This window comes from Bos indicus x Bos taurus, chromosome X (assembly GCF_003369695.1).
Source record: "Bos indicus x Bos taurus breed Angus x Brahman F1 hybrid chromosome X, Bos_hybrid_MaternalHap_v2.0, whole genome shotgun sequence".
In the NCBI taxonomy this organism is placed as follows: Eukaryota; Metazoa; Chordata; class Mammalia; order Artiodactyla; family Bovidae; genus Bos; species Bos indicus x Bos taurus.
Genome location: NC_040105.1, coordinates 19,408,509 through 19,434,868, shown reverse-complemented (window position 1 = coordinate 19,434,868; position 26,360 = coordinate 19,408,509). Strand labels below are relative to the sequence as shown.

Sequence of the window (26,360 nt, the reverse complement as noted above, 5' to 3'; positions counted from 1 at the left end):
TTCTTGCATCTTAAAAAACAGAGAAACAAATCTACAAGCACTTTTAAAGAACAGCTTTCATGCCTTTTAAAAGTAATTTGAAAAGGGGCTGGTGTGTGTGTGTGTGTGTGTGTGTGTGTGTATTTAGTTCTCTTACTATAACTGTAGGCCCATACATTAAGTAGAAGAATTAAGCAGGGAATAAACCTTTAACAATGAAGAAATGTGACTTAATTACTGGCCTGACACTTCATAGTCCTTGCTGGGTTTGCCTGTGCACAGTGATTTGATGGAGATGGCTTCCATGTTATTTGTGGATGTACCCATGCTGCTTCTACTCTCAGAAATGTTTTATTTTATTACTTCTCATCCTGTGAGAACCAGTTCAGATTATGTCCACATAATGTCTTTCCCATTTCCTTCCTGGAAGAAATCTCTCCAGACTCATTCCCATGGAATTTGGTTTGTACTTTTCCATGTCTCACTTTCTCTATTTTACTAAGAGTATCTTTTCTGCTACAATTCAATGTAATTTCAGGCAGGATGAGTGCCTGCTGCTGCTAAGTCGCTTCAGTCGTGTCTGACTCTGTGTGATCCCGTAGACGGCAGCCCACCAGGCTCCCCTGTCCCTGGGATTCTCCAGGCAAGAACACTGGAGTGGGTTGCCATTTCCTTTTCCAATGCGTGAAAGTGAAATGTGAAAGTGAAGTCACTCAGTCGTGTCCGACTCTTAGTGACTCCATGGACTCCAGCCTACCAGGCTCCTCCATCCATGAGATTTTCCAGGCAAGAGTACTGGAGTGGGGTGCCATTGCCTTCTCCAAAAATTTCACCATAATACAATTAGAGTGCTAGATGAAGGCCTCACTCAGAAACACTTTGTTGTTGTTCAGTCGCTCAGTCATGTCCGACTCTTTGCGACCCCATGGACTGCAGCATGTCAGGTTCCCTGTCCTTCACTGTCTCCCAGAGTTTGCTCAAACTCATGTCCATTGAGTCGGTGATGCCAGAAACACCTCAATATTTAATAAAGTCTTCTCTTTCTCTTCAGTGCTAATATTTTACATCAGGCTCACTGATTACTTTCTCCAAGTATATCCTCGTTAATCCTGCCCCCTCTTCAGGATTTTTTTCTTAAAATTTTGTATCCACTTAGCAATTTTTAAAATCAGTTGCATGTTGTGCAAAAATTAGTACTCATTTACTTTATGTCGCTCTTTAATTTTTCTTAGGTAATTTCAAGTGTATATTTTTGAAATTCTCAACAAGATGATAAATTCCCATCGGCAAAAATCATGTTATGTTATTTCTTGGACATGTTCCTGCCCTATCTCCCCACTCTTCACTGCTCTAGGCACCTCCATTCTCTTATCCTATGGCTCTAAACCAGGGGTTGGTAAGCTACAGTCTGCAGGCCAAATGAGGCACTTGGCCTGTTTTTATACAGCCTGTGGATCAAGAATGGCTTTTACATTTTAAGTGGATTAAAAAAAATCAAAAGAAGTTTCAAAATGTGAAAATGTTATGAAATTCAATCTCATTGTCCATAAATAAAGCTTTATGGAAGTACAGTCACTTCTTTTCATGTGTCTGTAGCAGAGTTGAATAGCTTCAAAGAAACCTTAAGGCCTTCAAAGCCTAAGATATTTACTGTTTGGCTCTTTACTCAGAAAGTTTCCTGACCCCTGACCTAAAACTTTGCTGACAGATTGGTTTTGGGATCTGGTTATCTTTTTCAGATATCTCTAACCTTTAGTTTTTAGATGCTTTAAAAAGTTTTCTCTGTGAGGAAACAAAGTTTTCCGAATCTTCACATCAACACACAGACTATACATACTGGAGACACAACTAGAAGTATGTTTGTGTATCATTCTATAGAATTCCTTTAGCTTTAGGATGTCTCAAAAGTTTTCAAAAAACAAGTTATGCTTCCAAGGGATGTACAGCAAACATTCTTTGGGAAAAGTAAAGCCACTTTTGGAATGGTAACCACAACTTTTGTTGAGATTTCAATTCTGCATCAGGATATTGTGTTTCATAAATATGAAATACTAAGGCAAGTTCCATATGATCACAGAGCTAACACACTAACAGAACTGAAGAACACAACCAAATGAGATATTTGATGAAAGAATGAATCATTCATCCGAGCTCTCTGCATGAAAAAGCACTTAAATGTCTGTGAAACCACTAAGTAGAAAAAACCACTAAGGACCTAGAATTGGGTCAATATAGGACCAATTCTAGGCTTTTTAATTTTTAAGAAATAGTCTAAAGGAGATGGCAACAAACAGGAACAAACTCCATATTAGCCGCTCTAAAAATCTGAGTTTATTTCCTGTTTGATTTACTAAATCCTACGCATAAGATGCTATGGTTTGGATTCCTTTGAAGTGCACAAAAGAGAGAGAAAAAACACCACCACAGATTGACATTTGCATTTTCTTTCAAGTGATAGCAATGAAACACTGTAGAGGAAAACAGCAAGGGAAAAAAACATAACAATAGTTAAAAAAAAAAAGTATTCCTTTACCTTGTTCTTGCTTAATCCTCTCTCTTTCTGCATATCCTGCAGTCAGCATGTTAATTCTGTTAAGCCACCTGAAATAACAAATACCAGTAACATTGCAACTGAATTTCTTATAATTTACCTTTTTGGAAATATTTATTTTCAAATGCATATGAGTATATGGAATAACCTCAGATAAAAGATGTGTTGTTTTTTGTTACTCTTAACACATGGAGTTGTCAATAAGTTATAATTTGCTGTAGTACAAACTGTTCCCACAGTAAAGATGCTATTTCACAAGAAAAGTCTTGGACAAGCCTGTATATATCTGCAATATAAAGGGGTCTGAGATGACCAAAGTCCTATAATTAGTTTTGATGAATCTCTTTTATATTTAATGATCCAAGGGGAAACACATCTGAGTAGTACTATGGAAATCTGTCTCTAAATACAAGGGTATTTGGTTTTTCCAAAACAAAAATTACATATACAATTTTAACCTACATTTTGGATCCTGAAAATTTATTTCCACAAACAATAGTAATTTAAAATTAAATCTTAGTTCTCTCCTCTTTCAGGAGAATTGCTATTGCTAACATAGGGGACTACCTGAAGCAAAGCACTGCTTCAATCTCCATCTTTTGTTCCATTACTCTGGTAACTGTTTACACTGCATCAGTTTATCGAATCACAAAGTCTTTAAACTAACTTGACAATTTTTCACTGGTTAATCCTGAACTATGATTCATATATTTTCCCAAATAAGAAAGTAAGGGAGAATCAGCCTTCTAAACCAGCTAATAGAGTTAATATTAAATTGTGGAATAATCTGATCTTAACATATTTAAAAAAAATTGTTTTTGAGAACTTCTTCTCCTAAGAGATTATTTCCCCTGTCAACTGGAAGATGAATATCTCTGAAGTGACTCATATACTTCATCATTGTGCCAAGTGCTGTTGACTGTGCATCAGATACTGAGAATATCTTGAAGAGAGAGGGAGGAAAGTTGTTTCTCTAATGGACAAAATCACACCCATGGAAATTTAAGGCTTAATTTTAGGAACAAGTCACTTAAAGCTCAACTTTGACAAAACCTACAGTGCAATGATTACCTCAAGTATGTCTGGGAAGTAAAAAAGGGAGCAGAAATGAAAACAAAAAGTAATCAAATGAATTCAGTACGATGGTATATACACACATAATGCAGAAAATTATAAACTGTAAGAAGCTAACCTCATAACAAATAACCTTTTAAAAATGACTAATCATTAGTAAAAGGTCAACATGAAAATCTAGTCTATAGGTGACTTGTAGTAAGAAAGGAGTTGAATTTGTATTACAAGGCAAGTCTTAGCACCCTTAGGAAAGACTGCGTTGGTGCTTTTTGGGTAGAAATGATGTTGATGTTCCACCAGAGGAACATTTATTGCTGAATTTTAATTCAGTACCTCCTATTTACTACTTCTTAATATATCATTGAAATTTAATTTTGTTATTAGCTAAAGAGCAATGAGGACTTGTATAAGATGAATAAAGAAACTAAAAAGAGGCTTCTTAATTTTTCAGCTCAACAACACTTATTAAATGTCTGTTATATGATGAACAATGAGCTATGCTTTAGGGGTCCAAAAATGAATAAGACATAATTTCTGCCTTTGATGAGCTCCAGGATTCTTAAATTTCACAAGACAATGAAAACATTAAACTACTTTTAGGAAGACAAATTCTGCCCACAATAAAAACTCTTTAGAAAGTATGTGTATAAACTTGGGCCAGGGTATACAAATACAAAAGGCTGAATGCTACACAGCTGTTGTTGCTGTCTTGGATAAGTCTCCTTAGGCCCTGGTTAGAAAATGCTTAACTAAACACTTGTTGCAGTTACGATTTGGTGTTTATATGCTATTATGAATAGCAGATATGACTGAACTGAACTGAACTGATGCATTAATTGAGGTAAGAAATATTTAGGTGTGCCAGGTACTGTCCTAGGCATGAAGGATAGAGAGATAAATGAAATAAAGTATCTGTTTCCATGATGCCTATATTTTCAGTGAGGGAGACAGACAACATGCAGGAATAAGATTGGGCCTACGGTGAACATTCCAGTGAAGCTGCCAAGAACACACAGAATAACGTACTGAGAGGGAAATAAGAGTAAGAATTATGGAAGAAATGTACAAATAATAACTACTAAACAGAAACTGGTGAGTCCTGACAATTACAATGACATATGTGCTGACATGAAAAGGAATACGCAGGCCAAGTAAATTCAGTAAATAAGTCTCAGAATACTTGAGAAACATGATGTTTTATTTTCTTCCCACAGATTTCACACAGACTGGCAAAAAAGATTTTTTTAATGTTTCAATGCTCATTTCTGAGGAGGGAACAGATGGGTTGGTGGTAGGGTGCTCAAAAGTGTTTTTTGCAAATTACCTCACATTCCAACTTAAAGCTACTCAAAAAACAGAAGGTGAGGTTTTAATATTCTAACATTTATATTTGGGTATATGTATATTTGGGTATATGTATGAATAAGTGTATGAATGTGTATACATACATGCAGATTTTATAGAAGTAAATTAAATCTAAGGATTGCCTTTTCATTCCAATTACTAGGTCCTGTCAAAACTGCTGCTGCTGCTGCTAAGTCGCTTCAGTCATGTCCGACTCTGTGCGACCCCATAGATGGCCTCCTACCAGGCTCCTCTGTCCCTGGGATTCTCCCGGCAAGAACACTGGAGTGGGTTGCCATTTCTTTCTCCAATGCATTAAAGTGAAAAGAGAAAGTGAAGTCGCTCAGTCGTGTCCGACTCTTAGCGACCTCATGGACTGCAGCCTACCAGGCTCCTCCGTCCATGGGATTTTCCAGGCAAGAGTACTGGAGTGGGGTGCCATTGCCTTCTCCGAAACTAGCACTACATTTTAAAAATACATATGATAATACTTTAGAAATTATGAAATAACCAGATAAGGTATTTATTTATAATTATTATAATTATTTATCATTTCTTGAAGGCTTAGGTACATGCCTTCAAAGGACTACATATAGAATGAACCAATACCCAGGACATCTTGCTGTTATGTAATAATTAGGATATTAAATAAAGTTGTTGAAGGGTGTCTTTCCCTATTACCAATCCTCTGTGAACATTGCCATTCACCCTCTGTCCTACTGACAAGTAATTTTTTAAACAACTTGTTTGTTGAAAATAGATACTGGGAATATGGTTATTAAAGAAAGAAAAAGCAAGGCAAAACAGTAATAGTCTATTATACTTAAATTTTTTAAAAACTTTCAGGACAATTCAAGAAGGTTGTAGTACACTATGGAAAGGCTAATATAAAACAGCACTCTGAAATGTATGATATGGAGATGATGACATACTTGATCAGATTTATTTATTTTTTCTTTGATTCGCTGCTTAGAAAAGGCAACAAAGTGAAACTTATGGGTTTGGCTTAGTTTTTTTCTAATATCCTGAACCAGATACATCCAAAGGAGTATCAGGGAAGAGTAGTGGCATCATATACTTCTAAAGTTATTCCTAACACAGGGTAGAAAATGGAGACCAAGAATGGTGTTACAGCTAATAAAAATGCATTTTTGAGCAGGCTATTTTCTAAACCTAAAAAGACCCTGATTAGCAAGTATCCCAAATGATTAAATTATGTTAATTCTTAGATGGGAGTTAAACTGTGTTCTAGTGGATTTATCTTGTAGAAGAGGACATGCTCATATATACCACTTATTTTCTGTTTGGTTATGATGTTATAATCCTTCATGTTTATCCCAAGGGTACTGAGCTCAACTGTGAAAAAATGAATAGTAACTACAAGAGCAGATTATAAAATAGTTAAAACACAAAATAGAGTAGCACCACTCCCCAGCAACTACATAATTTTCATTTTGAGAACAAACTCAGCAAATTCTGATTGCCTCATGTGAAATTTCAAGAATGGCAACATACAAAGCAAGAGAAGATTGTGGAAACCAAATGCAAGGCTCAGTTCACAGAAATACAACCAATAACCCTAAAATTTATGTGGAACTATACAATACCCAGAATTGACAAAGAATTCCTGAGGAAAAAGAACAAAGCTGTAGGCATACCCCACCCCCACAACACACACTAACTTCAGACAATACTACAAAGCAACAGTCATCAAAACAGTATGCTATCAGCACAAAAACAGACATATGGATCAATGGAACAGAATAGAGTCCAGAAATAAATTCATACATCTATGCTTAATTAATCTTTAACAAAGGAGGCAAGAATACACAATGGAGAACAGGTAGTCTCTTCAAGCAAGTGATGTTAGGAAAGCTGGACAGACTCATATATACCAATGAAGTAAGAACATAACCTCTCACCATACACAAAAAAACTCAAACTCAAAATGGCTTAAAGACATACATAAGACATAACACCATAAAACTCTCAGAAAAGAACATAGGCAAAACATTATCTGACATAAACTATAGCAGTATTTTCTTAGGTCAGTCTCCCAAGGCAGTAGAAATAAAAGCAAAAATAAACAAATGGGACCTAATAAAACTTATAAGCTTTTGCACAGCAAAGGAAATCATAAACAAAACAAAGAGACAATGTAAGGAATGTGAGAAAATATCTGCAAACCATGGATTTTTCTGTAAGATGGTATGGAAAACCCTGAACAAACTTTTTGGCCAACCCAATATGTGAAAATGAATCACTTCACTGTACACCAGATACTAACACAACATTGTTAATAACTTCAAAAAAGAAAGGCTCAATTTTCCTATTAAATATAAAAAGAGTTTATCAAGTTTTTCAATACCTTTCTTTGCCCTTTCCTTATATTCATATCCTTGCTTTGGAAAAATCGTGCCTATATTCCAAAGTGTCAAAGAACAAGATTATTTATGACAGCATATTAAGTGTTCATTGAGTGCATTCAAGCACATTTATGAAGATGTAGTTTTGTGCTTAAAAATATCTGAACACAAATTCCTTAGAGATATACAAAGAAAGGCATATGGTGTAAAAGCCCAAAGTATATATTGTGTTGGCCAAAAAGTTCATTGGGGTTTTTGGTCACATTGTATGGAAAACCCCAACGAACTTTTTGGCTAACCCAATAAAAAGAATATATACTGAAAGGAAACACTTATATAGCACTTACAATTTACTATTCTAAGCCTTTCATGTGTGCTTATTTGCTCCTCATAAAAGTTCTATGGGTGAAGATGGTTATTATCACCACTTTTACAAGAGCTTAATATCTGACATAGAGAGGTTAAGTTCTGCATCCATGGTCATACAGCTAGTAAGTGGGATAGCTGGAATTTGGACAGCTTGGTTCCAAAGTTCATACTCTAAACCACTATGCTATTCTGTATCTCCCTATGCTATTCTGTAACTCCCTATTCTGTACCTCTGTATAATGTGTTGGCACATTATATATGTAACATGCACTGCCTGGTGAAGATCTATAAAAGGAAATATTTTCAATCTTAAACTCAATTTCTACAAATCTAGAAAAAGGAAAGGGGAAAGGAAAGAAAAAGGAAGAAAGGATCAATAAGAGCCAAAATGGAAACAAGAAGCTGTATGTTGTAGATGATAAAAAAAAAATATATGTGTGTGTATGTGTATGTGTGTGTATATATATATATATATATATATATATGGAGAAGGCAATGGCACCCTACTCCAGTACTCTTGCTTGGAAATCCCATGGATGGAGGAGCCTTTTAGGCTGCAATCCATGGGGTCGCTAAGAGTCGGACAAGACTGAGCAACTTCACTTTCACTTTTCACTTTCATGCATTGGAGAAGGAAATGGCAACCCACTCCAGTGTTCTTGCCTGGAGAATCCCAGGGACGGGGGAGCCTGGTGGGCTGACGTCTATGGGGTCGCACAGAGTCGGACACAACTGAAGTGACTTAGCATAGCATATATATATACAGATTTTCCCAGAGGCATCACATAACCATGTGCCATCTAATCACTTGGTTGCACAATCCTGTCTAGCAACAGAAGAAAGGTGACAGAAAGATATACCAACTAAGCTTAGGCTTGAATTATTGAGATGGCTATTCTGTCATAAATACTCTGCACTTGGAAAAGTCAGCTTTTTTTGTGGGGATCTTTATTTTCCTCACTTGGGAATAAATTTGGAGACATATTCCTGAAATGGACTTAAAAATTATTTTTTTCTGCAGTGGGTGTTTTTTGGCCTTTATATATATATATTTGGCCTATATATGGATTTTGGAACATTTTTGGTAAACTTAAAAAGTCATTGAGTTTATTTTGACATTTTAAAATGCTATTCTTTAAAATTAGGTATGGAGTTATGGCTAGGTCCGTTTTATTTTAAATCTGATGTAGAAACTTCAGTGAAATTTTTCTCTAAGCATTAATGGGGAAAACTGAGAATTCTAAGCCTAACAGACTATTTTGAAATATAAGTAACATTTTACCTGTTCATATCATCAAGATGCTCAGCAGCAAAATAAAAGCTTTTGATTTTAGGATGACAGGCTTTGAATGCACTGCAAAAGGAAACAGAGTACATTCATTTCAGATTGGGAAATAAGTTAGAACCAGATAATTTTTATGGATAAAACTGCCTCAAATCTAACCTGAGTATGAATATATAATGCTTCTACCATGATGACAGAAATCAGTTAAAAATTCAATTTTCTGCCCACAAAACTGCTTTCTTATTACCTCAATTTGAAAGCATTAGCCAAGCAATCTATAATTTAAAAGCTAGAAATTAAAAATCAAAACAAAATCCCCAAAAAACCCTTCCTTTTTCTCCCTTGGCCCAAATAAAGTCAACTTACTATTTCTTGCGGCATTCACTGGCTCTATCAATTTTAAATTCAGGCAGGCTGATGAATCCTTCTGCTTTTTCATCCTGAAGAGGCAACACTCTTGTTTAGGATATTATATACAAAGGTTTAAAGCTGACGCTACTATATAACTATGTCTTAAACATCTATACTAATAAAACAGTTCATTTAATCCCTTAAATTAGACATTTGAGAGATTAGAATTTCACTTTTACCTGTTATAGTCCATTAAACTGAATGTATATTTTGAACATTTAGAATAGTAAATATTAAAATATATATACAGAATGTTTAAAAATTCTTTCTATATTAAAATAAAGACAGAAAAAATAATTTAATTCTCAATGTAAAACCTGTTTTCTAAGTATTTTTCCCAGAATGTATACAGACTTTTATAACATATAAAATAACTTTAGTCCACATTTACAATTAAATTTCCTCCCATTTTAAATGTCCAGATGTAAAATATAGGGATATCTATTAATTTAGTTCCTTTTCTACCTCCAAAAGAATCTCTTATCAAACACAAATTAAATAATTATTTTGTGTACTCAACATTTTACAAGTGGATAGGGTAAGTTGATTTTCAAATATCTGATTTGGTTTACATGCTATACATATATATATATATAAAATGTTATTTTTCACTTGGAAAATTGAATGAAATCCATAAAGTCCCCCTCTCTAATGTGGGATAGAAATACAAGATAGGAGAATTATCTAAAATCTCATGTTAGATATAAGTTATTTCAACTAGTCTAAGCTTCCCTCATTGCTCATTTGGTAAAGAATCTAAAGAATCTACCTGCAATGCAGGAGACCCATGTTGGATTCGTGGGTTGGGAAGATCCCCTGGAGAAAGGGAATGGCAACCCACTCCAGTATCCTTGCCCGGAGAATCCCATGGACAGAGGAGCCTGGCAGGCTACCATCTATGGGGTCACATGAGTCGGACACGACTTAATGACTAAATCAACCAAGTATTTTTGGCTAAACCCTTTAATCATTGTTGTTTCTTTCATGTACATAAGCCAATTCTCAGACATTTACTCCCAAACATTGATGTGTGCTATAACCAGTTCATGGCTTCTTATATATCAAGTTCAAGAGACATTACACATTCCCACCTGCTATCTCAAAGAAAAAGAATAGAGATTCTCAATTCTTTTAGTGTGTGTATGTATGTTTATATGTAAAACTTAGTAAAATTTGATGCTAATGATAGTGACTAAAATGTATATTATATACAAAAGTAGTGTTGTAACTTCCAATATTTTTTAATGAAGAAAAGGTGAAGTGAAGTCACTCAGTCGTGTCTGACTCTTTGTGACCCTGTGGATTGAAGCCTACCAGGCTGCTCTGTCCATGGGATTCTCCAGGCAAGAATACTGGAGTGGGTTGCCATTTCCTTCTCCAGGGGATCTTCCTAACCCAGGGATCGAACCCGGGTCTCCCACATTGCAGGAAGATGCTTTACCCTCTGAGCCACCAGGGAAGTCCATTTTTATTTTCTTCCAATCTTGGGGTAAATACAATAGTCTCAAATCTCTTTCTTAACTTTGATTTCTCTTATGTTACCCTTGATGTTTTTAATGTTAAAATTTAAAATTTTGAAAAATTTAAAAAACTTTTGGGGTAGTTATGATCTCCCCATTATACTAAAAAAAAATAGTGGTCAGTAGACAATCTATAAGTGATCTAAAATAAAGAGAAACATAAAGAAGCTATGTTTTTATACTATTTCATTGACATATAAAAAGTACTTAGCCAGTACACTATTTAAAACCATGTATATTTTTTTTAATGATAAAACAAGTTAACACAAGAAATTTTTGTTTAAAAATGAATAAATTTATATTAAAAAAAAAAAACAAAAACAAACTTGAGGACTTCACTGCCAGTCCAGTGGTTAAGACGCCACCTTCCAATGCAGGGAGCACGGGTTCAATCCCACATACCACGCAGTGTGGCCAAAAATAAATAAATAAATAAAAACTTAAAGTGAATTGATAGATGGCTATAGCAATGGAAGCAAATGTAGAGTTAAGAGAATATAAAAAAAATAAGGTATACTGTATATTTGTTGTGATAGTTGACAGGTTATATAATTACTCTGAATATAAATCTAATTACCACAAATGAAATAGGAAATCATAAGAACAATTGGCATTTGTTATATACTCTCCCCTTCCTTCCCCTATTGGGTCAAATGAAATGAATACTTGCAGATTTTTAAAGCTAGTCTACTAGTTCATTTATTCTTTAAGAAAAACTGAAGTAAATGCAGATATTAATTAACTTGCTGCTTCTCCATCCATGGGATTCTCCAGGCAAGAACACTGGAGTGGGTTGCCATTTCCTTCTCCAATGCATGAAAGTGAAAAGTGAAAGTGAAGTCGCTCAGTCGTGTCCGACTCTTAGCGACCCCATGGACTGCAGCCTACCAGGCTCCTCCGTCCATGGGATTTTCCAGGCAAGAGTATTGGAGTGGGGTGCCATTGCCTTCTCCAATTAATTAACTTAACTTACTATAAAAGACTTCCTTTCAAAAAAGCAAACATAAAAAAATGTAAAACATTGAACAAAAGCAAGACATTTAAAAATCTTTATCAAATCTCTCTCTCTATACATAATCCTTTTAAGTAAGCTATTGCTTGAATTAGCTTCATATTTTTAACTAGATATACAGAATTTTACTATATATTACCTATGTTTCAGACATGTTTCATTAGAGTAATTGAGACAACTGCCTTCACAGAATCCCACAATGCAACCATTTTAAGAGGGCAGACTGAAAAATTACTAGAAGTCTCGTGAATTAGCCTTAAGTTGATTATATTTTAAAATATAAATCTTAAAACAGTGATTCTTTTGGTTAAAAACAAAATGAATAAGAAAACAAAATGTGCTTGTCTTACCTCCTCATTAATATACCAATAGAGGGATGCATCCTTTAGGACAAACCAGTATTTCTTCCATTTCTGTGAAAAATAACTCTTCGCATCTTTCTTTTTCCAAAGCCAGCCCTCACAGTCACCACGGCCAAGATCTTTGCAAGAAATTCGTCTTTTGCTCTTGCCAGCTATAGGACCTAAAAATAATAGTGGGTAAATGTGCTCTTTAAGTTAATCTATTGATCATAAAAGGTAGAAGATTAATCTATAGATCATAAAAAATAAGTCTGTATATTAAACCTTAAAAATATTTTTCTCATTGTATTAAAATAAAAAAAAACTGGAAAATTTTAATACCTTTTCATCTACATAGACATAAAATTTAATTCGAAATGCATGGTCCCAGTCTGAAAACCTGTTGAGACCACTTGTAAAGGGTACCTTGTACCATAATTGACCTGAAGGAGAAGCTGATCTTTGTAGCTCTTGTGCTAGGGGGTGGTTCTCTTCCACACCACACTGGGCTCAGGCAAGAGAGGATGGGTGAAGTGGGCTGGTGATTGTTTCAGTGTAGACTAAGCAGCTAACTGTTTCATTTACTTTTCTTACCTTTGTTTTTCTTCTTTGATTTGTGCTGCAGAGAAGACTGCTGAAATGTCTGAAATCAAAGATGGGGAAGAATGTTATTTGATACACAGAGTGCCACTGAAGTACTAACAGTCGCAGAAAACACTGAAAAGCTGAATGGAACAGTGACTCTGAACCCCAGTGAACAAAAGTACTTTCTTTTTCCAAAGACTCAAAACAAATTCAAAAATCATGCCACTAAACTTTCTTATCTCTTGTGAAGCAGGAGAGAATAATATTATCTTTGTCCTTATTCTGTAGGCAGAGAAATAGGGATACAAAGCAGTGGTGAAACTCAGGGCTCTTAAACATGCAGAGTACTACTGCGTACCTTTTTTAGGGGTTTAGAGTGCCTTCTCAGGCAGTCTCACTTGATTTTCACAAAACTTTACGAAGGAGTCAAGCAAATATGACTATCACTTGTTCCTTTGAAGTTCATTCTACTCCATAAGCCACCACTAGCTACTGATCTCCTAGGCAACACTCCCAGGTGTTAAATATTGGGGTGGCTGAAAGTTCATCAGGGTTTTTCTGTAACAGCTCAAAGAAAACTTAAATAAACTTTTTGGCCAACCTAGTATTTCAGTACTTGAATCAATATTTTCTTCTCACACCTACTTTTGCCTCTATTACACAGAACTAATCTTCATGTCGGAGAAGGCAATGGCACCCCACTCCAGTACTCTTGCCTGGAAAATTCCATGGACGGAGGAGCCTGGTAGGCTGCAGTCCATGGGGTCGCTAAGAGTCGGACACGACTGAGCGACTTCACTTTGACTTTTCACTTTCATGCATTGGAGAAGGCAATGGCACCCCACTCCAGTACTCTTGCCTGGAGAATCCCAGGGACGGGGGAGCCCGGTGGGCTGCCGTCTATGGGGTCGCACAGAGTCGGACACGACTGAAGCGACGCAGCAGCAGCAGCAGCAGCAGCAATCTTCATGTAGGTGATGTCAGTACATTGGCTCCTCAGTCCCTTAGCTCCAATGCTCTTTACTTCTCCATTCTCCAGCTATCCACCCCCATGGCCCTATGTTTGTTATTCTTAAGCACACTCCAACAACTGCCTCTATTATCTCCATTCTACATGGTACACTACCTCCAACCCAGCAATTTTTTAAAAGAAAATCTCCACTCAAGTATCCAATTTATTGACATTACCACTGTTTTGTGCCTTTATTTCTCTTATTCCACTTGATTTCCACAGAACACCTTTATAACCATTCCCTGGAGCTATACTTCCTGCATCATGCTTGCCGAGCTAAACAGCCATCCATTAAACCCACCTATCAGTCCATTCCATGCTAAGGACCAGAAGAGTGTAATGTCTTAACAGAGAAACCCACAACTGGTTTAGCTTTCAATTAATGACTACAAATCACTGGTTCTAGTCAGTCTACTAAACTAGATTGTTCACTAGTCTAAATAAGGTTAAATTCATATGAGTAGCTAGTTAGGGTAGAGAGAACAGTATACATAGTTTTAATTCACAGATAATCCCTCAAAACGAATTTTAGGTAACAGATTCTTCTTTTTCTTTACAAAGGTATATCTGTAAGGAACAACTGGATTTTGTCCACATAAAATCTGCTGGCCTTGGGTTTATACAGAAAATTCATATTACGTGACATACTTTATTTAATATCTTTGCTTATAAAATAACATTCTTTGTTGTTTAATTGCAAGTCATGTTCAACTCTTTTGTGACCCCATAGACTGTAATAATTTTCACAATTTGTATATGGTTTACATAATTCTTAGGAATATAATATTATGGATGGATATTAGTCCTAAAGATAAGGATCAAATAATTTGCTGACATTCAGTGTAACCCAGAAATAACCACCCAATATGTATGTGGGATGTGTGTGTGTATAAATCAGTTGCAGGATCCATGGCTATAGAAATTCACAATTAATTTTAGAGAGAAAGCATAAAAGATAAAACCCATCATGTTATGCTAATTTTCTTGAGTGCACTTTGCTTCAGAATAATAACTCAAATAATAACTCAGGCTAGTATGTTTAAGTATAGTTAATTTACATATAGTTATTTTCCCTAAATTGTTTGGCTGTAAAATTACTGATTAGGTTTTTCTCGTTTAGTGTTACCACAAGTAATCATTATAATTTAACAGCTCATTATTTTTAAAAATGACAAAGATGGGGGTGGTTTGTTTTTTAGGAAGCTACATGGATAACAGACAGCTTTAAAGAACTGAGTTATATAATGTACTTCCTATGCTTTTTGCACATTACTTCTTAGAACCTGAAGGTCTAGTTTAAAATCTACACAAAATGTATTTTATGCTCTCTAGGTTTTCTTTTTCAACAAGATTATCTTTTCTTTCCCTATAGAAATATATTTTCATACTTATCATTATCATGAGTGCAGAGTATAATCAGTATACATATTGTTGGAACCTAAGAACTCTGAGGCACACAGTACAGATTTATCCATCATTCAAAGAAGCAAAGCTTTAGCTATCTTTTTAAAATGTTGTAAATACTACGACATTCCCTTAAAAGAGACTTCATTATTTTTTCAAGTGATGTGATATTTTCTAAAATGAAAGTTAATTGAACTATATTCTTTTGAAAGTAATGGAAAAAAAACAATGAAAACTACAGTTAAGGAAATAGGTCCCTTGTGTAGAAAAGTGTTAATATAGCAGGCCTGAGGCTGCTATCATAGAAGGGCCTGCTTGCAAGGCTGGCCCTCTGCTGACATCTGGGAACTTGGCTAGTAAAACAATTCTCTGTATTGACATGCAGCCTCCCTAAGCAATAAGACTACTTTGCCCACCTGGGGACTAAACACTTGCTTTAATTTCAGGAAAGGAAAAGTAGCTGCTAGGCAGAGGATGCCTATGTAACTAATTCAATAAAGTCCTTGGGTACTGAGTCTTTAACAGGCTCCCCTGGGCAGAGACACTACACACGTGTGATTGCATTTTTGCTGCTAAGTGAAGTGTACTCTGCATGATCTATAATGAGGAGAGAGCACAGGAAGCCTGTAGGTGGATTTCTTCAGATTCCATGGTCTCTTTTTTCCATACCAATCTGGCTGGATACCCTTGCTGTACCACTGTAATAAAATCTTAGCTGTGGATAGAACACAGAGTCTTCTGAGGCCTAGTCAATCACTGGACATGTGGGTGATATGGGATCTTGAAATAGACTCATTTTCAAAAGATTACTTAAAAACTTATATCAGAAACTGTTTAATATTCACACACATAAATAAGCTCCTGACAGTGAAGGTTTCCTCATGTTATCAGCAGGTATGATTAAATACCCTGAGGTGCAAATTTACAATCCTGTGTAGTCTTTCTTAGTAAAAAAGATGGAATTATTCATTCTGACAGGTATTTGATATCATATCCCCAGTTTCTGACAACATCACGAAATATTTAATAAAAGAAGGACACTAAGAATAGACACATGACTACAATGGCTAACAGCAAATCATATAAAGTGTTATGACCAATGTAGAAAAACAAGGGGCTTGGAATCCTTGCTTTCATGATAAATGCTTTTCTCACAATAGAGAAAATTCATAATATATTTTATTTCTGTATTTTTCTTAATAGTTTCAGATCACCCTTCTTCCAGGTTCATGTTTAATAAGCATGCTCTTTAGAAGTTCTTTCATAGCAGTCTGTGAGTAGCAAACACGTCTAGGTATTTATGTTTGAAAATATAAAAACCTTTCACTCTTAAATAATATTTAGATGGGTATAGAATTCTGAGTTGAAAATAATTTTCCCTTTGCAATCTGAATATATCACTTTATTTTCTTTTAGCATCACTGCCCTTAAAACATCTGTAGCTACTCTCATTCATTATAATTTGTCTTTAGTCTCTCTGTTAAGTTTTTAAATATTTTCCTCTTTATCCGTGATATTCTGCAATTGCTCTCTGATGTGTCTAGGTTACAAATGATATTAATGAACCCCATTTCAAATTCATTGTGTTGTACTTGAAGGCGTTTTTCAATCCTGAAAATTCTTAGGCATTCTCTCTCCAAATGGCCTTCTTTACTTACTTTCTCTTTTTTGTCTCTAGATGTATGTTGGTATCTCTTAATTTACCATCTATCTTTAATACTGCTATCCTTTCATATTTCCTCAATGCTTTTTAGGTGAATTTACTGTTTTCCAATTTTCTAATTCTCTGATTTTACATACCTGTATAAAGTTTATTTTACCTATAGACTGTTTATTTCACTGACTATATTTTACATATCCAGGATGACTAGTTGGTGCTAGCACTTCTGAACGTCCAGTGTCTTAGTCATCCTGTTATTACTTCAAATTTTAAGGGCTTTTTGGATTTCCCAAAATTTCCATCTATTAAGGAAAGAATCACCTTTAACAAGTTATTGCTCTGGTCAATGGCTGTATCTTTCTTCAACCTTCTTATACTCATGGGTGAAGAAGCTCTGTTTGCCCTCCCAGCTGGTTTCACCCCATGAGTCAATCTTCAGTTTCCTGACATGGCTGGGGTCCATTTGTTCTCTCACACCCATTAGAGTAGACTTCTGGTCATCTCTAGCCCTTTCTGGACTCAGAGCCTAACAGGTATATGGCTTTAGTTCCCATTTATTGTTGTGCAATTTTGTTCTTTTTTCTAGTCCCTGGAGACTAGATATCATTTTTGACCATGACTATCTTTTTATGTTTGGGGTAGGGGTGTGTGAGAATTTAAAGTATGAGCTCATAATGCTTACTGACCACCAAAAATAGATTCCTTCTGTAAACATTTTTGAAGGTCCTTTCTCTTAAAAAATATTTTTATATTATTTCCTGAATTATCATTCAATAAAATCTTTCTAACACCATCATTTGCACTTTATGTTTATTGTACTGAGCATTTGGGTGAAAGTTCTTTGAACTTTCTCCCTAAGAGTGTTTATAAGCTCTGATCTTCAGCAACTTATAAATTTATATAATCAATGGGGACTTCTTGACTGAGCTACAGGCTGCCTAACTCAACAGATTCAATGTGTTCAAAACTAAGCTTCTCATACCCACCACCCATCAACCAATTCTGCTCCTCTTCTATACCTTAGTAAATGGCAATTCCATTTCTCCCCACAACTGTGCAAACCATGAATATTAGAGTCAATGTTAACTCTTTCCTTTCTCTTACAGCCCATAATCAATCCACCAGTAAGTTATATCAGCTCTGCACTCAAAATATGTTTAAAATAAGACTGTTTCTTACCATCTCTATTACTATCACCTCAGTCGAAGCCACCATCATCCCTCACCTGGATTACTGAAATATCTTATTGTTTGCCCTTCCTCTGTCCTCACTTCTTCTGTTTTTAACATAAGAGGCAGAGTGATCCTGTTAAAACATGATTTGATCATGAAAACTCTCCAATGGCTTCTCACCTCACTTTGAATAAATACTCAAATTCTTCCACTGACCCTGAAGGCCCTGTATGACCTGGGCTGTTCCCTTTGCTTCTTGCCCCTTATTAACTTTGCTCCAGCCACACTTGCTGTTTCTGGATTGTGTGGAATAGAGTCCCACCTTAGGGTCTATACCCCTGCTGTTCCCTCTGTCTGAAATATTTGTTCAGATATTGAAAGTAGCTCTTTTGCCACCTTCCTGGTTGCCCATTTCTGTTCCCCACTAGCTTTAAAAGAATCTAATTAAAAGAATGAGACCACTAAGCAATTGAAAGTACTTTGTGATTATGCTCTTCTGAATGCACACCATGCCTTCTCTAAACTGTTGATTTTTTTTTTTCTAGATAAAAGGAGGAAAGAATGAAGAATTAAACAGTTAAAAAATGACTAGCTCTCCACTCTCAACAGCCGTCTTAGCAATCCTGAGGCAGATCATGCAGGCAAGAGAACATCTGAAGAGTCAGCCAGTCTGCATGCAATGGAGGATGATGCAGAATCCAACTTCCTGCTTCAATGATTCACTAAGATTCTTGATCCCCATTTTCAGTTCAGTTCAGTTCAGTTCACTCAGTCGCATCTGACCCTGCGACCCCATGGAGTGCAGCATGCCAGGCCTCCCTGTACATCACCAACTTCCAGAGTTTACTCAAATTCATGTCCATTGAGTTGGTGATGTCATCCAACCATCTCATCCTCTGTCATCCCCTTCTCCTCCTGCCTTCAATCTTTCCCAGCATCAGGGTCTTTTCAAGTGAGTCAGCTCTTTGCATCAGGTGGCCAAAGTACTGGAGTTTCAGCTTCAGCAGCAGTCCTTCCAATGAATATTCAGGACTGATCTCCTTTAGGATGGACTGGTTGGATCTCCTTGCGGTCCAAGGGACTCTCAAGAGTCTTCTCCAACACCACAGTTTAAAAGCATCAATTCTTCAGCACTCAGCTTTCTTTATAGTCCAACTCTCATATCCATACATGACTAATGGAAAAACCATAGCTTTGACTAGATGGACCTTTGTTGGCAAAGTAATGTCTCTGCTTTTTAATATGCTGTCTAGGTTGGTCATTAGCTTTTCTTCCAAGGAGCAAGCATCTTTTAATTTCATGGCTGCAGTCACCATCTGCAGTGATTTCGGAGCCCCCCAAAATAAAGTCCGTCACTATTTCCATTGTCTCCCCATCTATTTGCCATGAAGTGATGGGACCAGATGCCATGATCTTAGTTTTCTGAATGTTGAGTTTTACCATCCCCATTTTATGCCCCTTTAAAAACTGTCATGGCTGAGCAGAATCTTCGGAGTTGGTGTCTGGACCATGTCCACATTTTCCCCAGATTGCTGGCTTTTCTGATTAAAGCACCTTTCCTTTCTACTGACACTTGCCTCTCGAATTATTGGCTTATGAGCAGCAAGCAGCCAAACCTGAGTTTGGTAACAATACCGTTATGGCTTACTCCCTTACCTCCTTTAGATCATTCTTCCCAGGCTTCCCTATAGAAAATGGTTTTCATTATTGCCTGCAGCACTTCCTGTTTTCCTCCCCTGCTTTATTTCTCTCCTTAGAACTTAGCATTACCAAAAATACTTCTTGTTTATTACTCAGCCCTCCCTCCAAATATAAGCTATATGAAACAAAAATTCTACTTTATGCATTGTTTTATCCTTTGACTAGAACAGGGATTATTTAGTACTAAATAAATATTGATTGAGTGCATAAAAGTTGAACAGACCACCAGCAAAGAACACAGGATGTAGTCTTAATTAATTGATTGCTTTTTAACCTGAAGTCCTTCAGCAGGAAATAAGTAAGCCAGGTATCTTTTCTCTAGTAATCCATGTACAGCATATTACTGAAAGTTTGGTTCTTTAGTAGACTCCTTTTGTTAAATAAAAAAGTTTTTTTTTTATCTAATTTTCCAAAACATTACTGGAAATGAGATCTGTCTTAATGCACTTAGTTTGAATTAAATTTGAATTCAAGATGTGGCCGGCAAAAGTGCCTTAATGTGTCAAAAGATATTTATGCATACAATTATATGATGAATTATGAATGGATGTGTTGAAATCACAATTCAACTCATAAAAATAGAATGTGCTAAAATAAAAGGCCATTATGAAAGCATTGTTGATCCTCTTCTTAACCATGGTGATGCATGCAACAGTATTCTATTTGGCTATAAAAGATCGCTTTTTCAGACATTTGCCTGAAAAGACCATTTGTCTTTCATTTTGTCCACAGATGTTCTGTTCAAACATTCTCCCCATTCTCCCCTATTCTAGATGAGGAAATGTGGGGGAGGGTAATTTGGGTCATTCTTATCCTGAAACTTTCAGAAGCACTTATTTTAATTGTGGAAGAAAATGACAGTTTCTGTGTTACATTTTGAAAGCTCAGCTACTATTAAATTCTTCTCAAGTTGCAAATTGCCATACTTATGGAAAAATCTGTAATCAAAATACTCTCTTGTTGCAATATAGCAACTTCCTCTTACTGTAATTTTCTGCAAAGTTCCAAGATTTCTCCAGTCAAACCAAAAGCTTATTTCTTATACATAAGGTGCTTAGCAATTTGAAACTCTTGGGACAACTGATAACTATCTCCACATATTTAATCTTTTTTAATAAACAAAAGGCTTTGAGATTTAAATATTTCACAGAGAAATGTATTTTCACTTACTTTCTCATTATTGTGTGTCAGCAGAAAAAGTCTAAATATGAGTAAGTGTGATATGGTAATGAGAGTAAATATTATCTTAAGAAATCTTCAATTTACATGAAATAACAGCATAGAACTGAACAAGCTTGTTGCCCATTCTGGTACAGGAGAGAAACTGCTGAATGGGGTGGGGACAAGATACTGCATGCACACTGGTTCTCTGAAGACAGTGGGGTGAGCTTGCTCTGGATTCTGTCAATAAAGTTAATCTGACTTTATATTGACTGAAAATGGCTCTACATATACTTACAAATAAGTGTATTTTAAAAAATAGGCATGCTAATAAATTATGAGTCAAATAAGAACAAAAAGGCAATGACTGGGGGAATTTAGAGAAGGTTAAATTCATTAGGAAGGGCAGAGTCAGTGTTTCATCAGAAGAATACCATGCACATCAGATTCAGAAGGAAGTACGTAAGTGAAACTTACACAATATTTTATAAGGTGATTTCCCTTTTCCTATCGAGTAGTAAGTGGTAAGATGGGAAGAAGAGTGAAGAGTAATGACTGGTTAGGAAGAGTAACAAAAGTCACCACCCTTGGGAAATAGGAACTGTCATTCTTGGATCTAAATAATTATCTTTACTGAGGGCTCATGTGTGAGGCTGAGTGACTGAACTGACTGAATGACACGTGTGAGGCACAGCATTAGGGACCTTGTATCAGTTATCAATCTTAATGCTTATAATACATTTGCTCAGTGGTGAATGCCATTTCAAAGAGGAGAAAACTGAGAGTAGATAACTTATTCAGGAGCACACAGGTAGTGGCAGAGTCAAAATTCAAACCCAGGTCTACCTATTCACAAACCCGTTCTAACCACTCCATGCAATATCGCCTCTCAGGCAAGTATTGTGTAGTCATGGTAACCATTTTAGAGAAAAGAACTGCTTTCTGTATCTGACACAAAGATATCCATTTATGAAAACCTCCCATAACATGTGATATAAGTGCATTGTTATGTGGAAAGGTTCTGTAAAACAGAAAGATACTAGGATTATACTTTTATATTCATGGAGATAATTTAAACAGGTAACACCTTGTGTAGCTTAGTAGCTCTGTTGTGTCCGATTCTTTGCGATCCAACGGACTGTAGCCTGCCAGGCTCCTCTGTCCATGGTATTCTCCAGCCAAGAATACTGGAGTGGGTTGCCATGCCCTTCTCCAGGGGATCTTCCCAACCCAGAGATAGAACCCAGGTCTCTCGCATTGCAGGCAGATTCTTTACTGTCTGAGCCACCAGAGAAGCTCATCTCTAAATTTACCAATCTTACCAGTCTAAGACTTTACTAGTCTTAGCAATCTTACCAATCTAACATCCTACCAATCTCTGATTCTCATGCTTTTGTCGATTTTCTTTGAATTAGCAAGTTATACTGCTCTGTGGGATTTTAAAAAAAGATTTGCAGCTGTTTGGGGGAGGTAACCATTAATCATATTTTCATGAGAGGAAGGCTCATGTTAACATTTTAATTTTGCAAATGAGATAGAAAATAAGGTACAGAAAGGTAATAAGTCTCAGCCAAGTTATACAAGGATGAGACTGCATTCAAAGTTTATTCCAAACATATTAACAGTGTTAACTGAATTCAATGCAATTAAAAAACCCTATGTCAATACTGATGAGGAAATCAGTGATCCAAATAAGGCAAGCCTGCCTCTCCACTAAATTCTTTACACAGGAGAAATCTCTTGGAGCTGATTCATTGTGTTATGCAATTTTTCACTTGATACATTGCTGATTATTATGCCTTAAAATTACTTGGTTCAATTTCTCAAAATGCAGTTTTTAACTACTGCATTAGTTTCTACAAAGGCAGAAACCATCTGCTTAGCTTGCCACTCTCTACTCAACTCCTAACACTGGACCTGACATATAATCTTCTATTGAAAGCATGAATCAAATACTACCTATGTGTGTGGAAAGTGAGGGTATGAGTTATGACATCTCATATGCAATCTGTCAGCATATCCAGTCCACTCATATCCAGAGTCCAAGGCCTTCTCACTTCTTCCAATTAGCACCCAGGGCTAAGCCCCTATCATCTCTCACCTGAATTGACTAAATCCTAGTCAACTGACTAGACTGTCTTGTTTTCATGGTTCCATACTACACAAAGCCCCTGCAGCCTATTCTCAACACACCAGCTGGAGTGATATACTTTGAAGGGTGCTGTCTCAGCAAGAATGGAATGCACAGCACCAGGAGAACAATACCATAGTAGAGATCAAGAGACCTGACTTCTAGTTCTCCATATTCCAGCTCTATGGCTGTGGATAAGTCACTGAAAGTAATCTTCATCTCAATTTCTTCATTGGCAGGATCAGAGAGCTGGACCAGATGCTTTTAGGATATCTTATAAGCACTAACTGTACATGATTCTGACTTACAAATGAAGGGAGAAAATGGCTAGTTACCAATGCACATCCAATTATTGATGTGTCAGGAATTAATTACATATACCTGTAATCAGTGTTAATTTGAACACAATGCTAGATTATTCACTGAAAGGTACTTGGTTTATGCTTAAGTTGCACCATGTATGAAAATCATTTATTTCCAGCCATTTTAGATATAGCTATTGTGGGGTGTTTGATTAATGTGTACAACATGGGACAGAGGCAGAAACTTTGAATAGGTGAAAAGCAGAACTAGGACAGTGCCTGCTCCTGAATCTTCTGTTTGACAAACTGTCGACATTTATGTGTCAGAGAGATCAGGATAGGCTTGCCCATATTTTGTGACAAAGAAATGTTTATGATCAGAAAAAATTGAGAGAACCAGATTTGCCTTTGGAAGGCTATTCAATGACATAAAAATAAACTATCTGCAAAAGAAAAGAGAGAAAAATAATACAAATGAATCACCTCTAATGAAGAATGTACAAAAAGTTAAAACTCTCAAATAAATGGATATGGCATATTTTGTCAGCAATTTTATGACAATCATAAATATTGGGAAAATTTCTGGTTATTGATTTAATGAAAGTGAAAGTGAAAGTCACTCAGTCATGTCTGACTCTTTGTGACCCCATGGACTATACAGTCCATGGAATTCTCCAGGCCAGAATATTGGAGTGGGTAGCCTTTCCCTTCGCCAGGGGATCTTCCCAACCCAGGGATCAAACCTAGGTCTCCCGCATTGCAGACAGATTCTCTACCAGCTGAGCCACAAGAATCTGAAACTAAATGGTTTGGGGTTACCTTTATTTTTAGTTTTGTTGCTCTGATAAATTGTACATATTTTCTCACCATGGGATGCTTGCCATGTCAGTGTAATTTGTTCCAAGAATTCTAGCTTTTATTTAAATACCTTTATGGGTATGAGGATGTTTATATCAGGCTCTTATTCTGGGATTTTTGCTTAGAGAATAGATGAGCCCTCAAAGACACTCACTCAAAATGTTTCTATATCTGTTAGTTTAGTTGCAGTCTTCTTGATCCAGAGATTGTTTTTCTTTACCAGAAAATCTCTCAAAGGTAATACTGGATAAAAATAAAAGTTAAGTTTAGAAAGTTTCAAAAGTTCCTATACACAAATTATGTTATAGTAAAATAAGATAAATCACACACTGCCTTCTTTTCTATACACAACCACCTACTAGGACATGATTTTAAGACTGAAAAAGTAAAACTGGTTTTATCTAACAGAAAGGAAAAAAGAGCTCGATGGGGATATTTTAAAAAAAATTATGTTTGCAACAGGAATCAAATCATCATTATGCTGTCAATTTAGATGGCATTTTCCATAGTCCTCTTTCCAGTGCTATGCTCATTTTGTAAATGAGAAAACTGAGTAAGATAAAGAAAGCAATTTATGCAAGCTCAGATATGAAAAATTAGATTTCTGCAGGGCCTGATGTTTGCTGCCACTTTTCCAGAACTCGTTGCCTCAAATGCACCAAGATTAGGGTTTGGCTTGTTCTCAGCCCACTGCTGAGGACATTTGGTAGTATGGTTAGAGGAAGGACGCTAAGAATATATGTGCACTATCCAAGTGCCAGATACTGTATCAGACACTTTATATGTTTTTTAATTACAGGGAGTCAAAGTCCTTATCCAATTATAAAATATATACGAGAGAGACACAAAGGAAGAATATAATACCCTCAAAAATATTTTACTAGCAAACAAAGAAGTGAACTTCATATGCTTCTTTCTTACACCAGGCATCTGATAAAAATGGAGGACATAATGGAAAATGCAATTAAGTGAAGAAGATTCAACAAGTGACTAAAATAACATGGTAGAGGGACATGGCTTTCTGGTACTCTTCCTAAAACAGATTATACAAAGAAATTCTTTAAAGAGTTGCCTTATGTGTTTTATTAAGTAGAAACCTCTTTAAGTAAATCAGGCATTTTATCCTAATTGTTACTTACAGCAGTCACTGTTTTCATTGAAGATGGATGAAGGACAGTTTGAAGTTATAGTTTCCTATATGCTCTGGGAAGTTAAATAAGTAGGCTACACCTTGCATCCACTCCAAATTTATGGTCGTTTAGAATTTTTCACTTTACAGTGATACACACACTGTCTCTAGAATTTTCAAAGCAGGTTTTACCTGGTATGTACCTATGGTGACAACAGAAAAGGAAAACTCAGTGTGGTGGTTATCAACAAACTGAGAAGAGCTATGTCAACTGGGGAAAGGTGGAACTATGTATCTCAGAATACCTCTTCCTGTATGGTGTTAGTTAGGATCAATCAATGTAAATCTGTGGGAGTTTTGGAGAATAAAATGAGGCAGGAGCCTTGCTCTGGAGGTCAGTGTAGGGCGCCAGTCACTACCACCGTGCACACATATGCCACTCTTGTTGGTTTGGGTCAGTAGCCAGGCCAGCAACTCCTTCAGGTCCTCTAAATCCTGGACCAGGAGCCTGTGAATCTCCATGGCAGAGGGCATCAGCTTCGTTGATGAAGTTGGAGACAGGCTTCCAGTTTGTGCTGATGAATTCTACTTCATCTTGCTCTCCCTGGCTTTACATCCAGATTTTCTTCATGACCACTGGCTCTGCTGAGGTGTCTTCACCTCAGCTCCTTGATTGAGTAAGATCTAGTCCTTTATTCCATGCCACTTCGTGCTTCTGGCTCCCCGACTGAACCCTAACTGATACATTCATTAAAATGCCCAATGAAGACAGATGTTCTGGTCCTAGAAGCCTTTCTGATTTGTTCATCAGGAAGCAATCCCCTTCCATGTAAATGAACCCATTTCCTTTCTATATGGTGTTAAGAATAGTCACTATCTGCCCAGCACAGTGGAATAAACTTTATATACAGTATATGATTTACTTCTGTAATAGCTGAGCAAATTAAGTATTATTAGCCTCTCTATTCTGATGAGAAAATGAGGTTCAGAAGT

At 36.2% G+C, this 26,360-nt stretch overlaps 1 protein-coding gene across 6 annotated transcripts in view; it reads right to left on the bottom strand.

Annotated features, from left to right (window-relative positions):
• Positions 1-26,360, bottom strand: part of CNKSR2 (connector enhancer of kinase suppressor of Ras 2) — a 285,915-nt gene that overhangs the window by 53,859 nt on the left and 205,696 nt on the right. For all 6 annotated transcript variants that reach the window (XM_027533486.1, XM_027533487.1, XM_027533489.1 and 3 more), the window contains 5 exons: positions 12,847-12,895; positions 12,262-12,434; positions 9,335-9,408; positions 8,966-9,037; positions 2,513-2,580 (listed from right to left, as the gene is read on the bottom strand). In XM_027533486.1, the coding sequence (XP_027389287.1) occupies positions 2,513-2,580; positions 8,966-9,037; positions 9,335-9,408; positions 12,262-12,434; positions 12,847-12,895 (436 nt within the window). The remainder of the gene's footprint in view (positions 1-2,512; positions 2,581-8,965; positions 9,038-9,334; positions 9,409-12,261; positions 12,435-12,846; positions 12,896-26,360) is intronic.